This window comes from Littorina saxatilis, linkage group LG7 (genome assembly GCF_037325665.1).
Source record: "Littorina saxatilis isolate snail1 linkage group LG7, US_GU_Lsax_2.0, whole genome shotgun sequence".
Taxonomy (NCBI): Eukaryota; Metazoa; Mollusca; class Gastropoda; order Littorinimorpha; family Littorinidae; genus Littorina; species Littorina saxatilis.
Genome location: NC_090251.1, coordinates 45,439,358 through 45,464,563, shown reverse-complemented (window position 1 = coordinate 45,464,563; position 25,206 = coordinate 45,439,358). Strand labels below are relative to the sequence as shown.

Below are 25,206 nucleotides of genomic sequence, written 5' to 3'. Positions count from 1 at the left end.
CCTGCCCCCCCCCCCCCTTCTCTCCCCCCTCTATCTCTTTCTTTCTCTATTTTGCTGACACTTACATACAGCTTCCAACCTATCATGCAAATAAAACTAAGCAAACAACATCATTACCAGCAATCCGAAATCACCTTAATGATACTGGTGAAACTAACAATCAAATGAATTGCAAAATGCACAACTATATTGCTCCCATGTATATCATTGATTTGATAAGTTTGTACCTCTGTGCTCGGACACATTTTAATGCCTTGCTGAAGTTTACCACTTAAAATGCAAATAACACACAAAAAGCATTTTAAAAAAACATCATAGTAATAATAGAACTAATAATAATCAAACCAGAGAATCAGGCACAGGGGGTTTCGGTGATCAACCCTTGAAGAAAACTCCACAACCTCACTTGACTGTGCTTACCAGTACAAATCTAGGCTTACAGCTAAATGCAAAGTGAAATGTGCAAGAACATTTTACGCTTTGTATGTTTTTGAGGGAAACAGACTGGGTTTTCTCAACTGACATTTTCTTATTTTCTTTCTGCAATTCTTGTTCTTCCTTGCCTCATGTACCTATCTGAATATTTTCCAGAAAACACACTTTCTCACACACAGGCACACACACAAATCACTAGCTTACAGATGCATGTACAGCTTGACACCACCAAACCCAAGTACATATGTACCAACATACAGGGTGACACGAAAAAAACAGATCCCACCAAAAGTTTAATATTTTCTGAAATAATCAGCCGATTCTTTTATTTTTTCAGGTGAGCCAAGCTGAAATGATGTTCTAACAGCCCACCAAGTTTGAGCTTCAAGATGTCATGGACAACGGAGCATAAGACATTTATAGTCGAGGCCTATTTTCGCCGGCGAACAGATTTGCTCGGGCTGCGCACAACAGACTCTCTGACTGAATCAATATTCCTCGGTGTCCTTGCTGATTTAGGTCGACCAGAGTGGGATCCCCTGTTAGGGTTTTTACTATTGAGGTTATTGACAGTCCCATGGTCTCTGAACTTATCCCTCCATCCATAGATAACTGATTTAACAGGAAAGTCTCTACGTCCAAACTGTCTTTTGAATTCCAGTTGAGCAGCGTGGATAGAATTCGACCGAAAATAGGCCTCGACTATAAATGTCTTATGCTCCGTTGTCCATGACATCTTGAAGCTCAAACTTGGTGGGCTGTTAGAACATCATTTCAGCTTGGCTCACCTGAAAAAATAAAAGAATCGGCTGATTATTTCAGAAAATATTAAACTTTTGGTGGGATCTGTTTTTTTCGTGTCACCCTGTACTATCTGCATCAAGGCAAACCATCACACACCTCCGATTTAAAAATAAAAGGAAAGAGAAATTCTGCATAAAACCAGCATGACAAGCGATCCACTGACGGCAGGCGGATTAAAAAAATATTACATTCAAAACAATTGTGATATGAAAATGATATGATATGGCTCTCGGGGCAGACATCATGGCATTGCGTCCCAAAAAACGCTTCGCAGAGAAAAAGTGTTCGTTATCCCAGCTCTGATTATGAGATCTGCATACAAACAAAATCATCTTGTTCCCAGCAGACACAGGAATGCATCACAGCAGCAACAGCTTTTGACGGCGCTGGGAAAGCCGGCAAGCTGCTTTCAACCCTCATCAAAGGTCCTCTTTCAGCATGGCTGGAAGCCGCTCCTTTAACTTGAAGTACTGCTCAAAACGGCTCACTGCGTAGTCCTGTTGTAACACAAACACAACAGTAAGGAGCAGAATACAGTTGTACCTGCCATATCCGGTCACCCATTAGTCATTGCAAAGGTGACCGCAAATATCAGGTGGCCGTCCATTACAGGCCCCCTCCTCCTCCAAAAAAAACACCAAAAACACGATCAAGTTTTCATGAAGAAAAGAAAGCGATCATCCATGAGCCGCCGATTCATTGTCTCTGTTAGTTTTGCTTTCGTTTATACATCTTAATTATTTGCGTGTTTAACTCGATCGTCCTGGCTAAGCTATTGTTTCGTATGTTTCTATGTGTGTTGTTTGGATTATTATATATGTATTTGAGTGTCAGATAAACAAGTGTTTCAAACTCACATCAGCTGTGATCGATCCGGAAGTGACTGCCGTAAATGTACATGTATGCGCATGTCTGTATTTACAGTTTGCGCATGCGTAAGTATTCATGTCGTCTGCTCGTGCTGTGCCGTCTGTGCACACAACACACACACACACACACACACACCACAGGCGCTCGCCCGCGAAAGTGACAAGTGGCCGTTAAGTGGCCGCTCCTGTCGAGTAAGAGGGGCACCTTAGGGCAAAAATCAGTGACCGTTGACCGCGTCAGACAGGTTAACGGCCATTAAGAGTCAATTATAGAAGGAAAACTCATTAGTCATGGGAAAGCTGGCCGCTCCGGGCAGGTTCACGCCCACGAAAGGGCCGGAAATGGAAGGGACTACTGTACCAATAAGACAAGAAGAGTAACAGCTCCTTAAACTTTAAGTACTGCTCAAAACGGCTCACTGCTTAGTCCTGTTGTAACACAAACACAACAGTAAGGTGCAGAATACCAATAAGACAAGAAGAGTAAGAGCTCCTTTAACTTTAAGTACTGCTCAAAACGGCTCCCTGCTTAGTTCTGTTGTGACACAAACACAACAGTAAGGTGCAGAATACCAATAAGACAAGAAGGGTAAAAGCTCCATCGACTCCCTCATAGAGTGTAAGAGTGCGACTTCCAATACCAACAGCTATTGTGTCTTTAACGTAGCAATAGGGTCCGATATGTAGAGGAAACAAGTAATAATGTAAACTACATGTAATGTGATTTTCTTCTTCTTCTTCTGCGTTCGTGGGCTGAAACTCCCACGTGCACTCGTGGTTTGCACGAGTGGAATTTTACGTGTATGACCGTTTTTACCCCGCCATTTAGGCAGCCATACGCCGTTTTCGGGGGAAACATGCTGGGTATTTTCGTGTTTCTATAACCCACCGAACTCTGACATGGATAACAGGATCTTTTTCGTGCGCACTTGGTCTTGTGCTTGCGTGTACACACGGGGGTGTTCGGACACCGAGGAGAGTCTGCACACAAAGTTGACTCTGAGAAATAAATCTCTCGCCGAACGTGGGAAGAACTCACGCTGACAGCGGCCAACTGGATACAAATCCAGCGCGCTACCGACTGAGCTACGTCCCCGCCCCATAATGTGATCAAATCAGCACTCAGTGAAAACCCTCTTATAAGACCTCCAAAAATCGGAGAAAAAAATATCTTGAAAAGCAGGTAGTCTTGAAATGAAATTAAATTTACAGAGGTTATCATTATCAACAGATCTTCGCAGGTCTTAAATGGGGGAGGTCCTAAGTTTTAAATCAGGTTTTTTTCAAAGGGAAATCCACCCCCGACACAAGGCCAAGGAATAAAACAATCCATTAAAAAAAAAAAAAGGGTAGGTAACCATAGAAAAAGACAATCTGGTACCCAGAAACTAAAGTTGATGCTAGAAGAGTGGCCTTGCACGGTGGCCCACGTGCCCCACAGGAAATGTGATGCCAAGGCAAAGGTGTTGGCTTCTGCGTACATGTGCCGCAAATCTTCTGCACTCACATCCTCCTGGCCGTATTCCTTCAGGTAGTGTCGGAAAAATGTGTACTATCAAACAGAAAAGCAAAATGTTATTAGTTAAACGGGCCAAGGTAAAAAGTAGACAAATACAAAAATATAAAAAGAGACATACCCTACCTCTAACAAATATGGTGACTTACACAAACGAAGGATATAATTCATATATAAGAGCAAACTAGCACCAAAATAAAGAAAAATCATGAAACAATGAAAGAAACAGTAGCATCATTTCTGTTCTAGAAAGCCTTTCAAGAGAATGAAGAAAAAAAAGAAAACAAAGAATGATAAGTTAATTATTGGAATGTTTAATTTACGACAAAACCAAATCATTCACGTTGACCCAATGGTGTTTGAAGTGGACAGACAGACTAACACTTACGCTACAGAAAATAAAGTTAACTTCGAAAGCTTTGCTGACGCTATGGCGAGAATGATGGTTAGCATCCTTTTTCTACTCAAGAGAGTGAAGATCATTAAGAAAAATTTAAAGAGAAGGAAGTTCAGAAGCCGCTGCAGAAAAAAGACAAGGAAAGGAAAGGTCAGAGCTACTAAATTTCAAACAAGCCAAATGAAACCCAAGTGTTACATATATATCTGAAAATGCCATTTACCTGTTGCTGTCGTGATGGGTACCTTTCAGGTTCAACGGTGAAGGATTCCTCATCATACCCTATTGCCCACTCACAGAAATGATTGCCAAGATCAAAGCCTCTGCAACGAAAACATCAGCAGTTTTAATGCAGGTGTCACAGTCACAATTATTATCCCTGTCACGGTCATCTTTGTCACAATTATCATCATCGTCATTTTCTTCCCCATTGAGCCTTCAACAACCCTAAATCTAAATAACTGTTACTGATGTTATACTAAATCATTTTGTGTCTTTCTTTCAGTTAATATTTAGTCTTTTTACGGTAAGGCCAAAAAAAAAAATAGGTCTGTTTACGGTAACCCGACCGACCCTAGTTTTTTCGCGCGACCCTAGACTTTTTTTGGGCATTTGGGGAAAAAAAAGAAAAAAAATCTTGTTTTTTTGGCAAAATAACGTAAAAATATGGTTTTTTTGAAAAAGAAAAAAAAAATCCCGACCTACCGACCCTATTTTTTTGGCCTATGTTACCGTAAACAGACCTATTTTTTTTTTGGCCTAAGTAAAGTTTTGACTGAATGTTATAAAATAGACCAGGAATCAAGACGAGGGTGGTGTGTGTGTGTGTGTAGAGTGATTCCGGGAAAACTACTGAACTGATCTTCAAGAAACTTAACATACAAATACTTCCAGATGATACCCCCAGTTGTTGTTTGTTGTTGGGGTTTTTCTTCCTATAAATGTCTTTGATGACGCCATGTCCAGCTTTTAGTGAAAGTTGAGGCGGCACTGTCACAAAAATTGGTACGTTTTCATGATCCGCTACCATGAGCACCATGCTGCTGATCAACATAATGAATAGCGCATCCAAAAGCTGGTATTTTATCAATCCTTTACAATAACAATTATTAACCCTGATATAGCGCGTTCCATAAACTCCCTTCTTTACCTGTAGTTGTAGTTCCCATATTCCCAGTCAATGATTGTCATTTTCTTCTCGGGATCTGATTCTGATGAGTTGTACAGGATGTTTCCTGAAAAATAAAGAAACAAAAGAATGAATGTTTTTCTTCTTCTTTCATGGGCTGCGTTCATGTACACTCTAGTTTTTGCACAAGTGGGTTTTTACACGTATGACCGTTTTTAGCCCGCCATTCAGGCAGCAATACGTCTCTTTTGGAGGATACATGCTTGTTTTTTTCATGATTCTATTATAACCCACCGAACTCTGACATGAATTACAGGATCTTTTCCGAGCGCACCTGGTGTTATGCGTGCGTGTACACACGTAGGATGAGGAACTAGCAGGTCAGCACATAAGTTGACCTGACCTGGGAGACCAGAAAAATCTCCACCCTTAGCCCACCTGGCACAGGCTGCATTCGAAAACACCCAAACCTTCCGCATGGGAGGCCGGCGTCTTATCCACTAGGCCAGTATATTCATATAAGGGTTACGTAGAGGTTACATGCCGAGTCTCAGTGATTATTAAAAATAATGGTCGAAGTTGGCAGATCATGAAAAATGCGAGCTTCAGCGAGCTTTTTCATGACCGCGAACTGAGACCATTATTTTTAATAATCACTGAGACGAGGTGTGTAACCTCTTTATTCCTCCTTTCTTCAGTTATTCAAAGAAAACAGGAGTTTTTGTGCGAAAGTTTGATTGAATCCGAATCACTCAACCAGTCAACCTGCGCAGGCGATCGATTAATGCGCGGTTGTATAGTTCCGTGCAAATCATTCCATTCTGTTAACACTTCTTGTCAGTTTCCCTGTTTTGGACTAAAATCAAGTACACAGATATGCTGTTATTCTGCTGTGGCGGTAAAGGCAGATATTGTGTGTTCTGTTTATGTTTTAGTATCGCTTAGGATAATGTTCTTTCGTCAAATGGGACTAGCAGACAAACTTTTGCACCCGTGTTCCAACGTTAATTACTGTATGAAGTTCAGTTTTCTGGGGAAAATAGTGTATGAAACCGCTTTATGTTGTTTAAATTGATGAGATGTGTGCATTTGGTTGCGTGTGATCTGTTTATAAAATGAAAGGTTGTTGAAAACTGACGGATTGCAGTCAGTGTTGTCGAAGAAACTGAGTGTAAAGAAGGGGAACTACTCTTGTCACTAGACAAAGTATGAGTTACTTGCCTTGGGAATTTGCTTGTGATGAACGTTTGTGCACGGCAGATCTAGATTCAGAAAACAACCGAACTCATGGATTTTATATGGAGATTCATGTGTTCAGGCCTGTAGTTGTTAATTTAAATGCGGTATGTTTGTATTGTTTGCTCCAGAGATGTATACTTCGTACGTATAGAGCGTTCAGAACTTTTCAGTCGCAAAAGTAGTACCAAAACAGAACAGCTTCTCAACCCATTGCACTATCGAGGATTCAGGCTGTTGCTGGCTCGTTATTTGTTTGGTTGCTGGGTCATTATCGAAAAATAACTAGCTCTACAAGTTTACAGAGGTAAAGAAGCAGAGGGGGGAATACCGCCTGATATAGCAGGGATGTTGTTTGGCATTGCCGTCAACAAACAGCTGCAACTTCTTTCATATCACTGAAGTTTGCCATCATTTTGGCAGATCTGCCGAATTTCACAATTGAGAAAAGGGGATGCCAAGGAGTGCTTTACAAACTTCAGAAAATTGCTGACTGTTTTATGGCCATTTCCGTTAATTTGTTGATGAAAGATCCTAGCATAATCTCATGTAAGACACAAAGGATATCTAACAATGACGATGTGTTGCTAACCTTCCTGTAAGTCGTTGTGACAAAAGACGACAGGGGAGTCCACTTTACTCACAATCTTCCTGCAGCACAAATAAAAATCCTTTATAGAGTAGCAATAACAACAACAATGACAACAACAACTACAGTGGTACCTGCGATGTGAGGCCCCTCTGACGAGAGGACATCTCCCATGAAAGGACACCTTCTGTTGTCCCTTTGTCTATTCTCTTCACCAAAACATAACTGTCGTGACAGGTCACTTGCAATGTAGGGACACTTTTGGCTGGTACCAAGGGTGTCCTTTCATCGCAGGTACCACTGTAATACCATAGTCATATTTCAGCTGCATAAAATAAAGAGAGAGAGACACACACACACACACACACACACACACACACACACTCAAAAAAAACACACACACACACACACACACCACACACACACACCTGTGTACAACCTATGTACCTGTCCAAACTCTAGTAATAGTATTACTCTTAGTTAACTAGCAAACAATTTAACGCCAACACTCACATTAGAACATCACACTCTTTTTCCATGTCTATGGCCTGAAGACGCAAGATGGTTTCGCTGTCCCCGCCTTCTACTCCTCCTGCCCCCTTCATGGAATGGCCAGAGAAGTTGTTCTGTATCTCTGATATCCACCTGCACAAACACAGTTTATCATAAGCCAATCACAGTTTATTACACAGCATTCATGCCCCCAAGAGATACACCAAATTTGCTTTACCAGACATAATGTCCAAACTGATTTTTAAGCTGTCCTCGTCTGCTTGTTTCCAATCAGATGGGTCAAGAATGTACATACTTGGCTAGATTTTGAAGATGAAAATATTTTTAGCCAGATCAGTATCGACGTTCCCCCGAAAGCGGCGTATGGCTGCCTGAATGGCAGGGTAAAAACGGTCATACACGTAAAAACCCACTCGTGCAACAACATAATTGAACGTGGGAGTTTCAGCCCATGAACGAAGAAGAAGAAGAAGTATCGACGTGAATTTACGGAGTATAAATCTAAATGATATAACAAATTGCACTGTCATGAATGTCTCACAGAACGTCCAAAAGTCCTCATAGTCTTGGGTCCCTCTTTAGCTATATAGTTGGAATTAGGGGTCCCTCGACTTTTCGGTAGGGCGTCTTTCTGGAGCCCTGGTATTAATTTAAAAGGAAAATTTGTTGGAACAATAAATTATTGTCCCTGCTTCTTAAGAATCTCTGCCCTTACTGAAGTATACAGTGGAGTCCGGGTACAGCGAATCTCAAGGGAGATACATTTTAGTTCGTTATATCAGTAATTCGCTGTAGAGTTTTCAACCCTAAATGGCCTTAAGACAAGTTTTCCCACTCACCTTCAAATGATCGTCCCATCGATCTTTCCTTGGAGAGTACAATCTCTGCATGTTTTCAACAGCTTCATAATATAATCCATAGAGGCATAGTTCAAATGTTCACTTTACTGTCACAATTTTAGAAATAAAATTTAAAAAGTCGTGTAAAAGCATGTACAGTACATGTACATTCTGATCAATCTCCGATTTCATGGTGTCCACCAGTTCTGGTGCATGTACTACAGGCATGAAAACTGAAGAAAAAAAAAATACTGAAAACAAAATTCGAAGGCGCATAGCGCCAAGTTTCGCAGGCGCGTAGCGCCAAGTTTCGCAGGCGCAAAGCGCCAAGACTTCTAGGGGGAGCCTTAAAATTGGATTCAAACATGGCCCCAAAACTATTTTACTATAACTATGACTAGGAAAAAAAATAAATAAATAAATAAAAAAAAATTTAAAAAAATTAAAAAACACGGAAAAATACGGAATATAAAAAAAAATACGGTTTATTTTTTTCAAAAATACGGAAAATACGGAGAATTTTCATGCCTGGTACTACCCTGGCCAAGTTTCCTCTCAAGACATCAAAGAGACCGCCCCATAGGTTAAACTCCCCATAGGTTAAACTCGGTCACTGACCCGGGAGTGACCCGGGTGCAGGAAGTGTTTCCTCTCTCATAAAGGGGAACCACCTCTCATGGCTAAAACTGGGTCAATGACCCCTGGGAAGAAGGTCACAGTGTCTATAAACAAGGCCACCCAGCTATCACAATGGACCTGCCTTTGATCTGCCTCACAGCAGATCGTTGTAGCCTTGTGACTTTTTAGAGCACAGTCATAGCTTAGCAGCTGATGAGTGGAATAGTGAAAACACAGCGGGGGTGGCTGTTCCGTGCACCTCCCGCTGTTTGTTCAGAGTTCGCTCATCATGCGATGTGCACTTGTGTTTGTGTATTTTTGTGTATTTTTGTCTTTGGAGACAGTTATTGACATCAGTTCGTTGTAGCCTTGTGACTTTTAGAGACAAAACGGCTCTGGGGCGATGAAAACGTGTTTGTTATAAGAGGGGTTCGTTATGCAAATGAGTTCAAAAGGTTCGTTGTGGCCGGAAAGTAACAAGGAAGAAATAGAAGGCTGTCTGCCGGGAAATCAATGGCAGTTCGTTAAAAGCGGGATTTCGTTATACCCAGGTTCGTTATACCTGGACTCCACTGTAGGTTCCAGAAAATCAATTGCTCATAATCATATCACTATGAGTATGATTTTTAGATAAAATAATCAATCAGGCCTACATGCTTATTAAATCTACGTAACACTGGCACTACTCAGGGATGTTGCTGAGGGATTTATTTTCACTGGCAAATTTGTAGAAATGCCCATAAAAGTTTCGGCCATTTCTGAAGTGTAAGAAGGTCAGAGGCGCCACCTTTCCTTATCGTGAATGACGGCAAAGAAACACATCAGATGGCTCTTGACACATGAAATTTGTACAGGCAATTTCTCATTTTGTGCATGAGCAGTGCAGGTCACACAAGTGCAGACCTGTTTACCCCCAAAACGTACAAAGAGTAATGGTCAAGTCAAAAATAGTAACCAAGTGGTTACAAACGCCAACATTAGCAACACAAACCTAATTTGAAGCACATTTGAAAATCGTAGTCTGAACTCAAATGGAGTATTTTTTCCCAAAAATCCTAAAAAATAGTGATAAATGACTCAAAAATAGTAAGGGTAAATAAGTGTCACATTCGTTATAACCACTGAGCCACACTCCTGCAGGAGAGCATTACTGACCTCTTGATGATGCTGAACATCCAGCGGGGCTTTTTGCACAGCGGCATGTCCAGGGAATGAAACGTGGCAAGCCTCTCTGCCACCAACTGCGCAATCTCCGGGTGTGACAACTCTACATGCTTCAATGGTTGTGCCTGCAACACAGAACAATGAAATTGTTAAGTTTGACATTGACGGATGTACTTCCCATGTCACGGGAGGCGAAGGGTTCATCTCCACTGCGTGTCAATTGTATGCATGGATAAGTGACTGCGACATTGCCAATATTCCTTGGGTTTTAACATACTAGGGTGAATAAATCTTGTGATCAGCTACGTGTTAAAATCTTAGCATTTTTCCCCATTTTTTTCCTTTGCTTATTTTGTCGCTGTGCCGTTTGTTTGCTTGTTTGTTCGTGTGTTTGCTTATTTGTCCACTTTTTTCTGCTTGCTTATCATTTATTAGAATTTTTTATTAGATTTAAAGAAAAGGCGTAGACTTAAACCTCTATCCTTGAAAAATAAAGGTCCATCATCATCCTACAACAGCTAATCAAATAAAATAATGATAACAAAAAACTTTTTCATAGTGCGAGTCCCAGCAATTGGCTCCAGGCGCTTAAATAGTACACTGCAGCAACAACACCAACCACAGCTAGTAATATTGTTACTAGTACCTGTACAATATGCACTACAACCACCACCATCATAACCACAGGTCACAGCTTATTGTGATACCTGCGATGACGTGGGGCCCCTCTATTGAGATTTTTTTGTTTGTTTGTTTGCTTAACGCCCAGCCGACCACGAAGGGCCATATCAGGGCGGTGCTGCTTTGACATATAACGTGCGCCACACACAAGACAGAAGTCGCAGCACAGGCTTCATGTCTCACCCAGTCACATTATTCTGACACCGGACCAACCAGTCCTAGCGCTAACCCCATAATGCCAGACGCCAGGCGGAGCAGCCACTAGATTTCCAATTTTAAAGTCTTAGGTATGACCCGGCCGGGGTTCAAACCCACGACCTCCCGATCACGGGGCAGACGCCTTACCACCAGGCCAACCGTGCCGGTCCCTCTGTTGAGAGAACACCTCTCTTAAAAGGACACATTATGTTGTCCCTTTCTATTATCTTGACCAAAATCTACCTGTCATGACAGGCCACCTGCAATGTAGGGACACTTTTAACTGGTCCAAAGGGTGTCCTTTCATCGCAGGTACCACTATATATAGCAATCTTAATGAGCATAATTTTTCTTCAAACAAGGTCATCAAAATCTAGTTTGACGATGATATAACTCACCAGAACGAACTCTTCAATGTGCGCGCCCGTCAAAAAACATCCCATGAAAGTCTTTCTCACTATGGTGAATTCTTTTTGACTTTTTTCTTCTTCTTCTTCTGCGTTCGTGGGCTGAAACTCCCACGTACACTCGTGTTTTTTGCACGAGTGGAATTTTACGTGTATGACCGTTTTTTACCCCGCCATTTAGGCAGCCATACGCCGTTTTCGGAGGAAGCATGCTGGGTATTTTCGTGTTTCTATCACCCACCGAACTCTGACTTGGATTACAGGTTCTTTTTCGTGCGCACTTGGTCTTGTGCTTGCGTGTACACACGGGGGTGTTCGGACACCGAGGAGAGTCTGCACACAAAGTTGACTCTGAGAAATAAATCTCTCGCCGAACGTGGGGACGAACTCACGCTGACAGCGGCCAACTGGATACAAATCCAGCGCGCTACCGACTGAGCTACATCCCCGCCCATTCTTTTTGACAAAATGCTTACAATACATAGCAATCTTAGCATTTATTCCTCAACCAAAGTCACCACAATCTAGTTTGACGATGATATAACTCACCAGAATGAACTCTTCAATGCGCCCGTCAAAAAACATCCCATAAGGCTTCGGACCCAGTCTTTTCTCCGCCAGCAGAGCAAAGACAACTGAATTGTGAACGAGGACGTCCATGTTGGATGTGGTTATGTGGCCATAGATACGCAGCAACACTTGATGAGGTTCGTCCCTCAACGGCCTTAAGCGATCAGGAAGTCGGCACAGGTAGAGGTAGTTGGTCATACCACCGCTGAAACACAAGTCATGAAATCAACAGTTAGTTGTAAAAAGGTACCTGTAACGAGAGGGTCTTCTGGTGAAAAGAAATGTTCCCATAAAAGGCATCTTTTTCCCTGGTCTTCGAAACAAATGTTATAGTTACGGGTAGTTAGACACAAGTCATGAAATCAATGGTTAATTGTAAAAAGGTACCTGTAACATACGAGAGGATTCTCTGGTGAAAAGAAATGTTCCCATAAAAGGCATATTTTTCCCTGGTCTTCGAAACAAATGTTATAGTTACGGGTAGTTAGACACAAGTCATGAAATCAATGGTTAATTGTAAAAAGGTACCTGTAACATACGAGAGGATTCTCTGGTGAAAAGAAATGTTCCCATAAAAGGCATATTTTTCCCTGGTCTTCGAACTAAATGTTATAGTTACGGGTAGTTAGACACAAGTCATGAAATCAATGGTTAGTTGTAATTCCAAGCTACTCGCCATATTTGAGCTCAATTGACCCCAGAGTACCAGAGATACCGTCCCCAGTCCCCAGTCGACAATCAATGTGAATTTCAAACTTCCACAAGAGCGAAACCTAAGTAGCCCGGCGGCTACAAAAATTGAGGTACATGTAATGAGAGGGTCTTCTGGTGAAAAAAAATGTTCAAATAAGAGGGATCTTTCTCCCTGGTCTTCGAACTAAATGTCATTAGCTACGGGTAGTTCGACACACCTCCACTGGGGAAAAAACAACCCCATGAAACCAAAAATTCTTTGCACAGTCAAACCTGTAATGTTAGGGCTCTCTTGCAACAGGACATCTTCCAATAAATAGCATCTTTATTCCCTTGGTTTTCCAACTTCAAAAACACCTGTGTGAAAAATGAAAACATACAAAAAAATAAATAAAAATAACAAAAACAAGACACTTGTCTCAAACTTTAAGGCAAATACTGCATAGTAACCTGTAACCCGGGGTGGGGAGATAGCTCAGTCGGTAGCAGCAATGGCTTTGAAACAAGTTTGTAGCTATAATTGGACATTCAGTATCACAGAGAATAGTCACTATTTTATACAAATCAGTCAGACTAACTGTTACCAAAGTACAGGACTGCTAGTAAGTCATCTGAATTTGTAGATAAAAAGGGTTTTTTTATCAAATGAAATATTAACTTGTAGGTCGATATGCCATAGCTGCCTATATTAATACACTTCTGGTTCTGGTAATTTTAGGTTTAAAACAGTAAAACACTGGAAATTAGTGATGTAAATTGTAAGCATTAGATCCATGTACTAGACCATTCTGATAATCATCGGTCCACGCTATCGCTCATGTCTCTCTGACAGGATGGATAATTACTACACTAAGAAGCGGGGCTAAAAGCCGAAATCTATCAAAACAAGAATACAGAGTTATCTCCCATATGTTTTGCGCTAATGTTTCTGATAAAAGACGAAAGACGAACGTGATTGTAGAATGGCCGACTTCGACAGTGATCTCCGTTCTGTTCTTCACAGTTATGATAAAGACATTGTTCTACGGTCAAAACAAGTCGAAATTTTGAGTCTGCTGTGGGAAGGAGACCGTGATATTGTTGCATCACTCCCAGCAGGTTACGGAAAAAGTATCGTCTGCTCCGTAGCCATTTTGTTATGACCACGTAACAAAGTTGATTATCACGTGACACTTTTGGCATATTTAGAGTTGTTTGCACAGTAAATACATCCGCAAAAGATAGCTAACTTGAAACTGTCTTACAATAATAATTCCTTTGTAATTTAAAAATTAGACAACACCATGAAAAATCATTATCAACGATCGCGAATCTGCTTATATCAATAACACATTACAAACAGCTCTAAATATGTAAAAAAAATAAAATTAAAAATCCTCTCCAGAGAAGAAAAACAAAGGCATCCATCCTGTCAGGGATAAATGAGACACGAAGGGAAGTAACTCATTTTGACCTGAGTTCAGGATGGTACTAGACTAGAGAGCTAAAAATCACACTGGATGCAGATGTGGGACTTGGGCACACACAAAAAAAATCAAGCTGAGAACTTTCTGGAATTTTGACATCAAGAATGTGCGCATGTGTTTAGACTGACTGACCGAAAATGTGTAATTAGTGCAGAGCTGCATACAAATCCCATCCCTATAGATGAGAAAATAAAATGTATACCTGAATGCACCTACATAAAGAGATTCAGTAACTTAGTCCGGTCACCTGAACTTATGCAAAGTCAGCATGTGAACCAAACTCAAAAGCCGGATATGACGTCATCAAAAGTATTTATCGAAAAAACGAAAAAAACGTCCGGGGATATCATTCCCAGGAACTCTCATGTAAAATTTCATAAAGATCGGTCCAGTAGTTTGGTCTGAATCGCTCTGAACACACACACGCACAGACACACACACGCTCAGACACACACACATACACCACACCCTCGTCTCGATTCCCCCCTCTACGTTAAAACATTTAGTCAAAACTTGACTAAATGTAAAAAGATTGAAAATAGCCCTGCTCTAGATTTCAAAAGATGTAAGTACAGTATCCCTTTTCATGCAGTTCACCAGTCTTGCTTCTCTGTTTAAGTAAACAGATTTCTGAAAAAACACACAAAAGAAATAGGTTACGCTAATATTTAAGGCCCCCTTTCAAGAAATGAAATAAAATACTTGAGAACCTTTAGCAAGCATGATGAGTTAAACTCAGTGCACAGAGATTGCAGATAAGAGATTGTAAGACACACAACATTTGATGGCACAGTCCTTTTGACTCAGCAAGTTCTGCCCAGACTATTGGGATAAGACCATCCCTCCACTTGGTCACATACCAAAAATCAAAACAGCCTAGGTACTCTCTATGTAGATCTGATTAGTGGGAATTTTTTGATGAATTAATTTCTTAAAGAACACTAGTGGCTTTTTATTAAATAAATTCATCACAAAATTCTCACCCTGCACATTCTTTCTTTCTTTCTTTATTTGGTGTTTAACGTCGTTTTCAACCATTCAAGGTTATATCGCGACAGGGAAAGGGGGGAGATGGGATAGGGGAAAGGGGGGAGATGGGATAGAGCCAATTGTTAATTGTTTCTTGTTCACAAAAGCACTAATCAAAAAAATGCTCCAGGGGCTTGCAACGTATGTAAGTACAATATATGACCTTACTGGGAGAATGCAAGTTTCCAGTACAAAGGACTTAACATTTCTTACATACTGCTTGACTAAAATCTTTACAAACATTGACTATATTCTATACAAGAAACACTTAACAAAGGTAAAAGGAGAAACAGAACCGTTAGTCGCCTCTTACGACATGCTGGGTAGCATCGGGTAAATTCTTTCTCGTCCCAACCAATATGGGACTCCCCCTAACCCGCGGGGGGTTCACCCTGCACAGGAAGCAGCCAAGATGTTTAGTTTTGGTATGTTTCCTTTTCTTTTATGCTTCTAAGTTCTAACCAGGGGAGGGGGGATGTTTTTATCAAATAAAAAAGCCTGGGCTGAGATAGTGAGCTGAAATGTTTTCACAGGAAGGACTGTGCCTTTAGGTTGTGTGTACAGTGGACCCCCACCCCTTTTTTTTAGGACCCCTCAATAGTCTCCTGTCCGCCCAGCTGACCTTCCCCTTGACCCTGCTTGTGACCTCGATGTTTGATGCCCCCGCAAGGGGCATGGTACTCTACAAGCACCCAAAACCTCAAAGAGAGATAACTGGCAGAAACCTTCCCATTTAAGGCTTCCTCCCAGGTGTTTTCTTCGACTTTCTATTCATAACCTCTGTAAATTGACCCCCATTTTAGGACTCCCTCCTTTTTACATTTAGTCAAGTTTTGACTAAATCTTTTAACATAGACGGGGAATCGAGACGAGGGTCGTGGTGTATGTGTGTGTGTGTGTATGTGTGTGTGTATAGCGATTCAGAGAAAACTACTGGACCGAAATTTCACATGAGAGGTCCTGGGTATGATATCCCCAGACGCTTTTTTCTTTTTTTTCGAGAAATGTCTTTGATGGCGTCATATCCGGCTTTTTGTGAAAGTTGAGGCAGCACTGTCACGCTCTCATTTTTCGATCAAATTGATTGAAATTTTGGTCAAGCAATCTTCGACGAAGTCCAGACTATGGGATTGCATTTCAGCTCGGCAGCATAAAAATTAGTTAATTAGTTTGCTCATTAAAGTTGTCATTAAAATCGAATTTTCACTAACAGATTTAAAAATGATTGCATCGTATTCTTCAATTTCTCCTGAATTCAAAAATATATACATATGTCATGTTTACTCTAAAAATGTGCTCAGGATTACAGAAAATAGGTTAAGTAAGTCCTGCGTTCGCTGCGTGGAGACGAGCGTGACCTGTCTCGGTCTTTTGGTTTGGTTCCAGGTTAGTCGAGACTATCTTGATATAGTCTCGGCGATGACTGGTATTTGATGTTAATCTGTTACTTTGATGCCGACAGCTTCACTAAAAGCTTTTATATCGCTTCACGTGACTTGTTTAGACCTGATTTTGTCCGATTTTGTTAGGTCTTAAAAAGGGGGTTCCACTGTATCTAAAGGGTTAGGCCAGTTGGTGACAGCTGTGTGACCAACTTACTCATATCTCTGAGTACTGAGGTCAGAAAAACAAAAAAATCAATGACAGAGTTTGTCACTTACAAATGACAGCTGGAAAATAATGATGATCACAAAAGATAAAACAGTTACACACATGATTACAATTTGGCAAAACAGCTGAGACACCATGAGCACCAGACAAAGGATCTGTTCGTGAACATTTCTACTTCAGTAATTGCCTTAATTACTCCAATAATTTCCTTATCACCGAACTAAACTTTTTGTTCTCTAAAGTATACTGCCTTTTTGGCTTGAAGAAACAGTACCATGCACACCAGGTTAAAGTCTGCAAATTAAGCTATCACAAATAACAGGCAGAGACTTCTCATCTATTGAACAGCATTGTGCCAATAGAGCTGAAGTTACAAGGGAAACTTTTGAAATCTTTAACAAATATAATGTGTCACTCATCATACTTTGAGGTGATGGGTAAATAAGAAGAGAGTATTCAAATCATGTATGATCATTGTTTATGTCTTTTCAGTTCATGAATGCCTTTCTAAATCTAATTCAGGGACAGTGAACACCAGTGTCCTGTCATCTGTGCAGGTGTGTGCGAACGACTGTTTGTTTGTCTGTATCAGCATATTTGTTTTTCACCTTCTGTGCATGAGTGCATAAAATGCCCCCCACACCCCTGAAAACATGTGGAAATAAGTCTCTTTGTTGAGAGAATATGTTCTAATTTCCATGCATTTAAAAAAAAAAAAAAGGTATACAAACAATAATTAAATATTGTAAACAAGTGGAACGAATGAATGCACTGATCGAGATGACAAAGTTAAACTTGCATTTTGGGGGTCTTGTGCTTTTTCCAACACCTGGAAGTGGAATAAAGCAAAGAAAGGATATCAACAGTGTCCACTGTACTACATGTATTGAAACTACTAAACTTTAAAGCAATGCTCCCAGCATTTAAAAAAAAAACTCCTTGTGTGTGTAGTGTGTGTTTGTGTGCATGTACACATCCTCTGTGTGTGTGTGGAGGGGGGGGGCTCAGGGGGGCACACTCTGTGTATACACAAGTGTACATACAATATATCATGTGTGTGTGCACTGTGTATTCGTGTTCCATAGGCGGAGGCAAGAACAGCTCAAAGTCAAACTGAGTTTGTTATCTGAAGTCAGGATTAACTTGACACTGGGTTCATTGTACACAATACCCAGGACAATACAAACAATATCATAAAACAGACATCTGTTAAAAAAGTGTTATTGTCACATGCTGTGTCATTAGAATAGTATGTGAAATACATGACAGTTTCAGACCCTCCATTGATAAGACTCTTTCAGCATTAAAACTCGATTTTATTTTCTCAGGCTTTCTCTTCAAAGCGTCAGCAAATATCTCCGTTTTAAGACTCCCTTTGTTTTGAGATCCACATTTTTCAGATCTGTTGCCAAGGTTTCCAGCTATAGTTATCTCTTTGAGGTTTTGGGTGCTTACAGAGTACCGTGCCCCTTGCGGGGGGCATCAAACATTGAGGTCACAAGCAGGGTCAAGGGGAAGGTCGGCTGGGCGGACAGGAGACTACAATAGGAAGGGGGGGGGGGCATCAAACATCGAGGTCACAAGCAGGGTCAAGGGGAAGTTTGGCTGGGCGGACAGGAGACTATTGGAGTAGAGGTACCACTGTATAAATATATACTCAATAAATCCACTAGACCACTGTGTGGCCGTTAACTCTAATTAATAGTAATATTTTGTGGTAACACTAAAAGAATCTACACAGTAATTCATTCCAACCTGACATTTAAAAAAATGTTCAGATGCAATTTGTATACAACAAATTTTAAAAACCCAGCCACTAAGCCAGAATATTATCAATTAAACTGTTCCCCTAAGGATGCTTTTCACATTGTGCAGTGTTGGAGTTACATCAGGTACGTAGTGTAAACTATAATTAACACTTGAACCCTGTAACAGTCCTGATAGTAAAAAAAAACAAGTCGCGTAAGGCGAAATTACTACATTTAGTCAAGCTGTGGAACTCACAGAATGAAACTGAACGTAGTCCGCCGCTAGTGCAAAAGGCAGTGAAAGTGACGAGCCTGTTTGGCGCGGCAGCGGTTGCGCTGTGCTTCATAGCATGCTTTACTGTACCTCTCTTCGTTTTAACTTTCTGAGCGTGTTTTTAATCCAAACATATCATATCTATATGTTTTTGGAATCAGGAACCGACAAGGAATAAGATGAAATAGTTTTTAAATCGATTTCGGAAATTTAATTTTGATCATAATTTTTATATTTTTAATTTTCAGAGATTGTTTTTAATCCAAATATAACATATATGTATATGTTTTTGGAATCAGAAAATGACGAAGAATAAGATGAAATTGTTTTTGGATCGTTTAATAAAAAAATAATTTTAATTACAAGTTTCCGATTTTTAATGACCAAACTCACTCATTAGTTTTTAAGCCACCAAGCTGAAATGCAATACCAAACCCCGGCCTTCGTCGAAGATTGCTTTGCCAAAATTTCAATCAATTTAATTGAAAAATAAGGGTGTGACAGTGCCGCCTCAACTTTTACAAAAAGCCGGATATGACGTCATCAAAGGTATTTATCGAAAAAAATAAAAAAACGTCCGGGGATATCATACCCAGGAACTCTCATGTCAAATTTCATAAAGATCGGCCCAGTAGTTTAGTCTGAATCGCTCTACACACACACACAGACACACACACACACACACACATACACCACGACCCTCGTCTCGATTCCCCCCTCTATGTTAAAACATTTAGTCAAAACTTGACTAAATGTAAAAAATGGTGTACTAGCTAGCCTTTGGCTAGTGATTCTGAACATTTACTAGCCACAGAGCAAACTTTACTATAGCCAAACCAACAATTTGTTTCACATTCAGCAACTTTCAAGGCGAGTAGATGAACAGTTACATGTTTCTACTCGCCATGGCGAGTAAAATACTCGCCACTTTCAGGCCTGAGTAATCGAATGAAATGTATAGTGTATAAACTCAACAACAACAAATTTGACAGCATTTTGTTAATCATTAGCAATTTAATAGCATGCAGACAGTATACAGCAGTTGAAAATAAAAGTTAAAACAATACAGCTACTGTAAATTGTAATGCAAAGCGACATAACATTACATGTGTTATCACAAGCTGTTGTAATTCTCGGCGTCAATCAATATTTCTTGATGTATACATACATGTATGCAGGCAGTACAATTTACAAAATAAAACAAGCTGCAAAATTCATGTTTTAAGTTATACACATCCTAACCGTTTGAGATTTTGAGAACACCTGTTCAGGACAAATCATTCCTTGTCCCCCAAAGACAACGGGGCAAAAAAAAATGGATTTAAAGGAACTTGATTCACAATATAAAAAAAACATCTATCAGTTTTGGACCCAAAAACTAACTTGTTCTGTCTGGGTGTGTGTTTCCGTGTGTGTTTGTGTTTCCGTGTGTAGCCTATAGGTTGTGTGTAAAAAAAAAAAAATTAAACCTTGTTAACGAGTTTTCAGCACTTTCATGGCTTGAACCTATCATTTTATCAAAAATTACGTTCCACTTCCAGACATGTATTGAATTTTATATTATGATTGATTGAGATTTTCATTATTTTTATTTTACTTTTATTTGTGGGCATTGTTTTTATTCATATCCACCACCCTGTTACTAAACCCAACAAAATCGATAATTATGATCGACGTGACCGAAGAGACTAAGTGCATCTGATCATTAATGTTGTCAGGGACTCTCCCAGTCCCAGTCCCAATCCCATCACTGATACTGAGAGCCCACTTCTGTTTCTCGACCAACGGATTCTCGGTTACAAAAATACTTGTAAACAAATACGTCCCGAAAAGCCTACTCTCACCTGACATGCTCCAAGATCATCTCATCCGCTGAGACTTTGGTCCAAACGCCGCCGATCGAATCTTTACACCACCGATGAGCCTTCCTTTTGATTTCAGGTTCTTCAACAACGTCTCGCTTTTCTTCCTTCTGAGCTGCCATCTCGACGTCTCAACACGCGAATAACACACGCAGAAGATTGAGTACTCTTTTCCACGTGTACTCCGCGCAGTAAACAGAAACATCGGGCCACCCCTCAGATATGGCTTAAATTTAGAACTAGCCCTGACGCACTATTCGTTCGTACCGCAGATAGCCAAACCCTTTCTCTCCACGAAACACGGGACTTCCGGAAACAAAAAAGCAGCTAAAGGGAAGTAAGTGTGGACTCAAAAGCAGACGACATGCATTAATCTGTTCCAATGGTTATTACAATCTATTGTTCATTGTTATTTTCACTTAGAACTGAGTACATGTACCACATGAAGAAAGAGGTGTGTTTGCATTAATATTAAGCAAAGCTGCCTCAAAATCTGCGTGTGCGTGCGCTTGTGCATGTGTGTTCAGGGCCGGACCAGTACGTTTTTAAGGGGGGGGGGGGGGGGGGGGGGCTAAAATGTTTAAGCGGGGGTCCGGGGGCCGTAGAAGGCCCCCGGTGGGGTCGAGAGGCGAAGCCCCCGTGGGGGTATGGAGGCAAAGCCCCCATAAGCTGAAGAAATTTTAACATTTATACATGAAAAATTATGCTATTCTTGCACAAAAAAAGTCATTTAAATAATGAAATAGCACCACCAGAAATTAACATATTAATTTAGAATTGATGCATGAAGAAAAGATTAGCTTGTCTTAAACATCAACGAAACAAATTTTCTTTTTACCGAATACTACTACAATTATCCGGAAAAGAGAGGGAAAAAATAGAGACAGATGAGGCGGTAGCGGCTTTTTGCAATATTATTATTAATAAGCTCTCTCTCTCTCTCTCTCTCTCTTTTTTTTTTTTCTTTTTGGCTGGGGGGGGCTAAAGCCCCCAAAGCCCCCCCCTCTCGTCCGGCCCTGGTGTTTGTGTGCCATGTGTGAAAGTGTGTGTCCATAATTATTTGTATGTTTACGAGTGTGTGTGTGTGTGTTCATGAGGGACTGTGTATTTGTGTGTGTGTGTTTGTTTGAGTGTGTTCATGCGTGACTGTGTGTGTGTGTGTGTGTGTGTGTGTGTGTACAACTCGAAGCACTTTAGAATGGCAGAGAAAAACGATATATATACGAGCAGGTATTATGATAGGCTTCTGATACAAGTCAATTAATATAGAAGTTGTATGACTATTTCTTAAAGAAAAAAATCCACACAAAAACTAGGAAGACAATGCCCTTCCCAAACACAAACACACACACCCCAGGAAAACACAGAAATACTGCTGTTTATTGAAATAATATTCATTCATCAATTCATCCAACATTTCTTATTTTTCATCAAATATCATCAATTTCAAATTCTTCCTCAAGGCTGGCTTTCTGTCTCTACAAAAGGATTTTTTTCTCTCATGCACTATTCACGACTCGCAGTTGGGTTTGGGACACAGCGCATGGTGGCCGCCATTATTAGTCTTGGCTTTCCCTTTTGTTGGGGGACAACGAACTTCCTGCTCTTATTAAACAACAATTTTAAAAAGTTTCATCACAGGCGCATCAAATGTATCTCCACGTCATTGTTTTTAACAAATAGAAGTAATCGCTTCTCTTTTTTTACGTAGCTGAAAGCGCTGTCATTGCGGCTAGAAAAGGAAAGGGAAAGGGTCGAATTATGTTACCCACGTGGTTCAGGTTTTGAGCATTATGTGTGCATGTGGACGTTTCATTGTGGATTTACTTCCGCAAAAAGAGCAGCTGCAGTTGGTTTAAGACATAGTGTGGCTTCTGTGTGCTGATCAGTCTTTCAAAACAAGCCATGTTGTAGCAAAGTTTCCACATGTTTTATCCACATGTTTTCTGCCAGAAGTTCATTGTCCCCAAATATAAACCTTCACCTTGGGTCTGTTAATTCATTATGCTGGGTTACGGAGTCCTGCAATTAAGTCGTGAATACACATTTTTCAAAATGCACACAATCAAATGCACCAATTCACATACCTGAGGTTCACTGCAACACGCGGCAGAATCAGAATGTCTGACTGATTTTTTTTTTTTTTTTTTAAGTATTTGATTTGAATGTATTAACACTAAATTCACATTTCACTTGTTTTGTGCTATCTCAGCGTCAAAGTTCTGTTCCTGTCTCAAGTCTTTATTTTGTGTCATCTCAGCATCGCTAAGTGGCCGTATGTGTGCTTGTTAATTAATATGTGTATAAATACTTAAGTTTAATGTGTTATTGTCATATTGTTTGTTATTGTTATTATTATCAGAGTTCTGTTTCTGTTTTCAGTCTGTCCAGAACCCAGGCTGGAGTTTTAAACCACCAGGTGTCCTGCATGAAAATTCCTCGAGCGATCCAACCCATCTCTGCCTGTGGAGAAATCACATGCAAATGGAGGTGTGCAATGGTATGGAATGGGGGCCAATGGAATCCAAGACGAGCATCACTGATGTTGCCTCCCTGTTGTTCCAGGAACTCTTTCGCCATAGAAACCAGCTTTTCTAAGAGTGGAACATCACTGGTTGTAAGATGTTTGGCGTCTTTTTTATGAACTTTCGGCACAACTAAGTAATGATGTGAAGCAGCCGGGCGAATGTCTTTGAAGATAACTACGTCATCTCGGTCTTGAAGAATTCTGGTTTCCTCCTCTTCTCCATTGGCAATTCGACAAAACAGGCATTTATTCTTGTCTGTCATGACTGCAATCCACTTATTGGCTGTAAAGGTCCACTGCTGACTTGGGTCTATAACGAAAGGGGAAAAAAATCAATTATTCTTGTTCAAGTGAAAGCAACTGCATATACTTCATGTGTGTGATATAGGCAAGGTTAAAAGGAGAAGAAGGAATTAGGGGGTAATTAAAAGAAAACGAAATAGCTCAGCCTAAATGCTGAAATGTAACATCGATCTGAAGTGGCTGCACCTCCCCCACCCCCGCTGTATCTCTCTGAAACATACCGGCGCGTGCACACATACCCCCCACCCACACACACAAACACATTTCACAAACACGCACGCACACACACATGCACACACAGTGACACACACACACACATACTATTAGTATTACACAGACATGTGTCACACACTTTAGTTATAGTAGTACACACACACACACACACACTGTAGCAATTTTCGCAGCCCATTCTCTTGACCACACACGCACGCGCGCCCGCACGCACGTATCAAAACAAACATACAGCGGCTGCAATCTTCGGTTCCTCCTTATAGTTTGTGTCTGACAGCCTCGGCAGCCTCTGCGAGGTCAGCTGCACAACTTACAAATCGAGTTGCCTCCCTTGAACATCTTAGGGGCGTTTACTTCCTTTGCTCCCCTTGTCTGGAAACCGATTCCAGAGATAACACATTTTTTCTCAAATATTGCGCTGCGCGCACATTGCTGATACCATGTGAAATGTGCTGGTTTCAAGACTGATCAATCTGAGTGATCTGTTTTACTTTTGACGTTTTTGGTGTTTCACATTCATCCAGTATAGTGCCTAAGTTTAGAGGGGTGCAAATCTAGGTAAACACCGTGCCTGTTATGGCGATCTAAAAGGAAGCACTCAGGAAGTGGGATGAAAAACTTTTCAACTCGCATCCGACACTGTGAGTATGGTGTGATCCATTCATCTCCCGTCTGACTCAACTCATTCATTAGCTACACGTTTGTCTGAATGGGAAATCTAGTGACGCTTGGAGCGGAATTTGACGCATTTTGAGCCAACCACCTGTTCTTGGGGTTGGCAATGGCATACCAGAGTGTAAGGGTGTATGCAAACGAAAGCTTTGTTTACGTTTGGTTAATCGTGCGCAGCTTTTCGCCTTCTGCCAACAGTGAGTTATACTGCTTTGTTTTGATACGGATTTAGTCTTGACAACCGAAGGTCTGCCGTGTTACTGAACTGAATGGTGATCTTTGTTGTCACAGAGTGTACATGCACTGTACGCGACACGGACATCGGTTTGGTCCGCTGACTTTGGCCGTGACTATGCATCATTGCATGGTTGCGTGGATGGTATTGTGGAAGTTTGCATTATATGTCTTCATACATTTGTTGTTGACTGTGCATGTCATTATCATTGCATGTGCAGGAAATTTTATATGTTCTGCAAATGTCATTGTTTATGTTTTGAAATACTGTCTCAGTGTCAGTGCAGCTGAAGGGTGCACACAAAAAAGTGGATTCACTAAGCAAGGGGGATAATGGGGAACCCCTCGTCTTGTGGGGGGAGGGGGGTGGGCACAGAATTCCGCAATATTGTTTGTATGTGTAATGAGTGTCTGGGAATGTGTTCTGCGTTTTTTTCTAAGCAAAATATACCCATAAAATCCTTGGTGATAATATATATATGACTTTTCCTCATGCAGTGTGTGACTGTGAGCTAGCTTCATAAACTTGCACTTAAATTTGCTCGAGGGTAGTCCAATGAGGAAATTGAAACTTACTGAGTAGGCTTTGAA

General features: G+C 40.7%; 2 protein-coding genes across 2 annotated transcripts in view; one reads left to right on the top strand and one right to left on the bottom strand.

Annotated features, from left to right (window-relative positions):
- Positions 1 to 21: 21 nt before the first annotated feature.
- On the bottom strand, positions 22 to 21,046 carry LOC138971615 (choline/ethanolamine kinase-like). Its single transcript, XM_070344384.1, has 9 exons — positions 20,631 to 21,046; positions 11,945 to 12,170; positions 10,101 to 10,234; positions 7,489 to 7,620; positions 6,979 to 7,037; positions 5,172 to 5,256; positions 4,245 to 4,344; positions 3,490 to 3,660; positions 22 to 1,736 (listed from the first exon to the last, which is right to left on the bottom strand). Exons 1-9 carry the CDS (start codon positions 20,768 to 20,770, stop codon positions 1,659 to 1,661), a joined length of 1,125 nt encoding a protein of 374 aa, XP_070200485.1. The 5' UTR covers positions 20,771 to 21,046; the 3' UTR covers positions 22 to 1,658.
- A 3,218-nt stretch (positions 21,047 to 24,264) lies between these two features.
- LOC138971605 (dynamin-binding protein-like) overlaps positions 24,265 to 25,206 on the top strand; it is a 65,124-nt gene continuing 64,182 nt past the window's right edge. Inside the window, exon 1 of the mRNA XM_070344363.1 lies at positions 24,265 to 24,350. The gene's annotated coding sequence lies outside the window, so the exon portion shown is untranslated. The remainder of the gene's footprint in view (positions 24,351 to 25,206) is intronic.

What these genes read in the sequence shown, in the direction of transcription:
- LOC138971615 (XM_070344384.1), bottom strand. Translation starts at nt 20,770, where the DNA reads ATGGCAGCTCAGAAGGAAGAAAAGCGAGACGTTGTTGAAGAACCTGAA. An exon ending in AAAGAGTGTGATGTTCTAAT is followed by an intron (nt 7,038 to 7,488) that starts GTGAGTGTTGGC and finishes TTTGTGCTGCAG; the next exon opens with GAAGATTGTGAGTAAAGTGG. An exon ending in GCATCAACTTTAGTTTCTGG is followed by an intron (nt 1,737 to 3,489) that starts GTACCAGATTGT and finishes GTGTTACAACAG; the next exon opens with GACTACGCAGTGAGCCGTTT.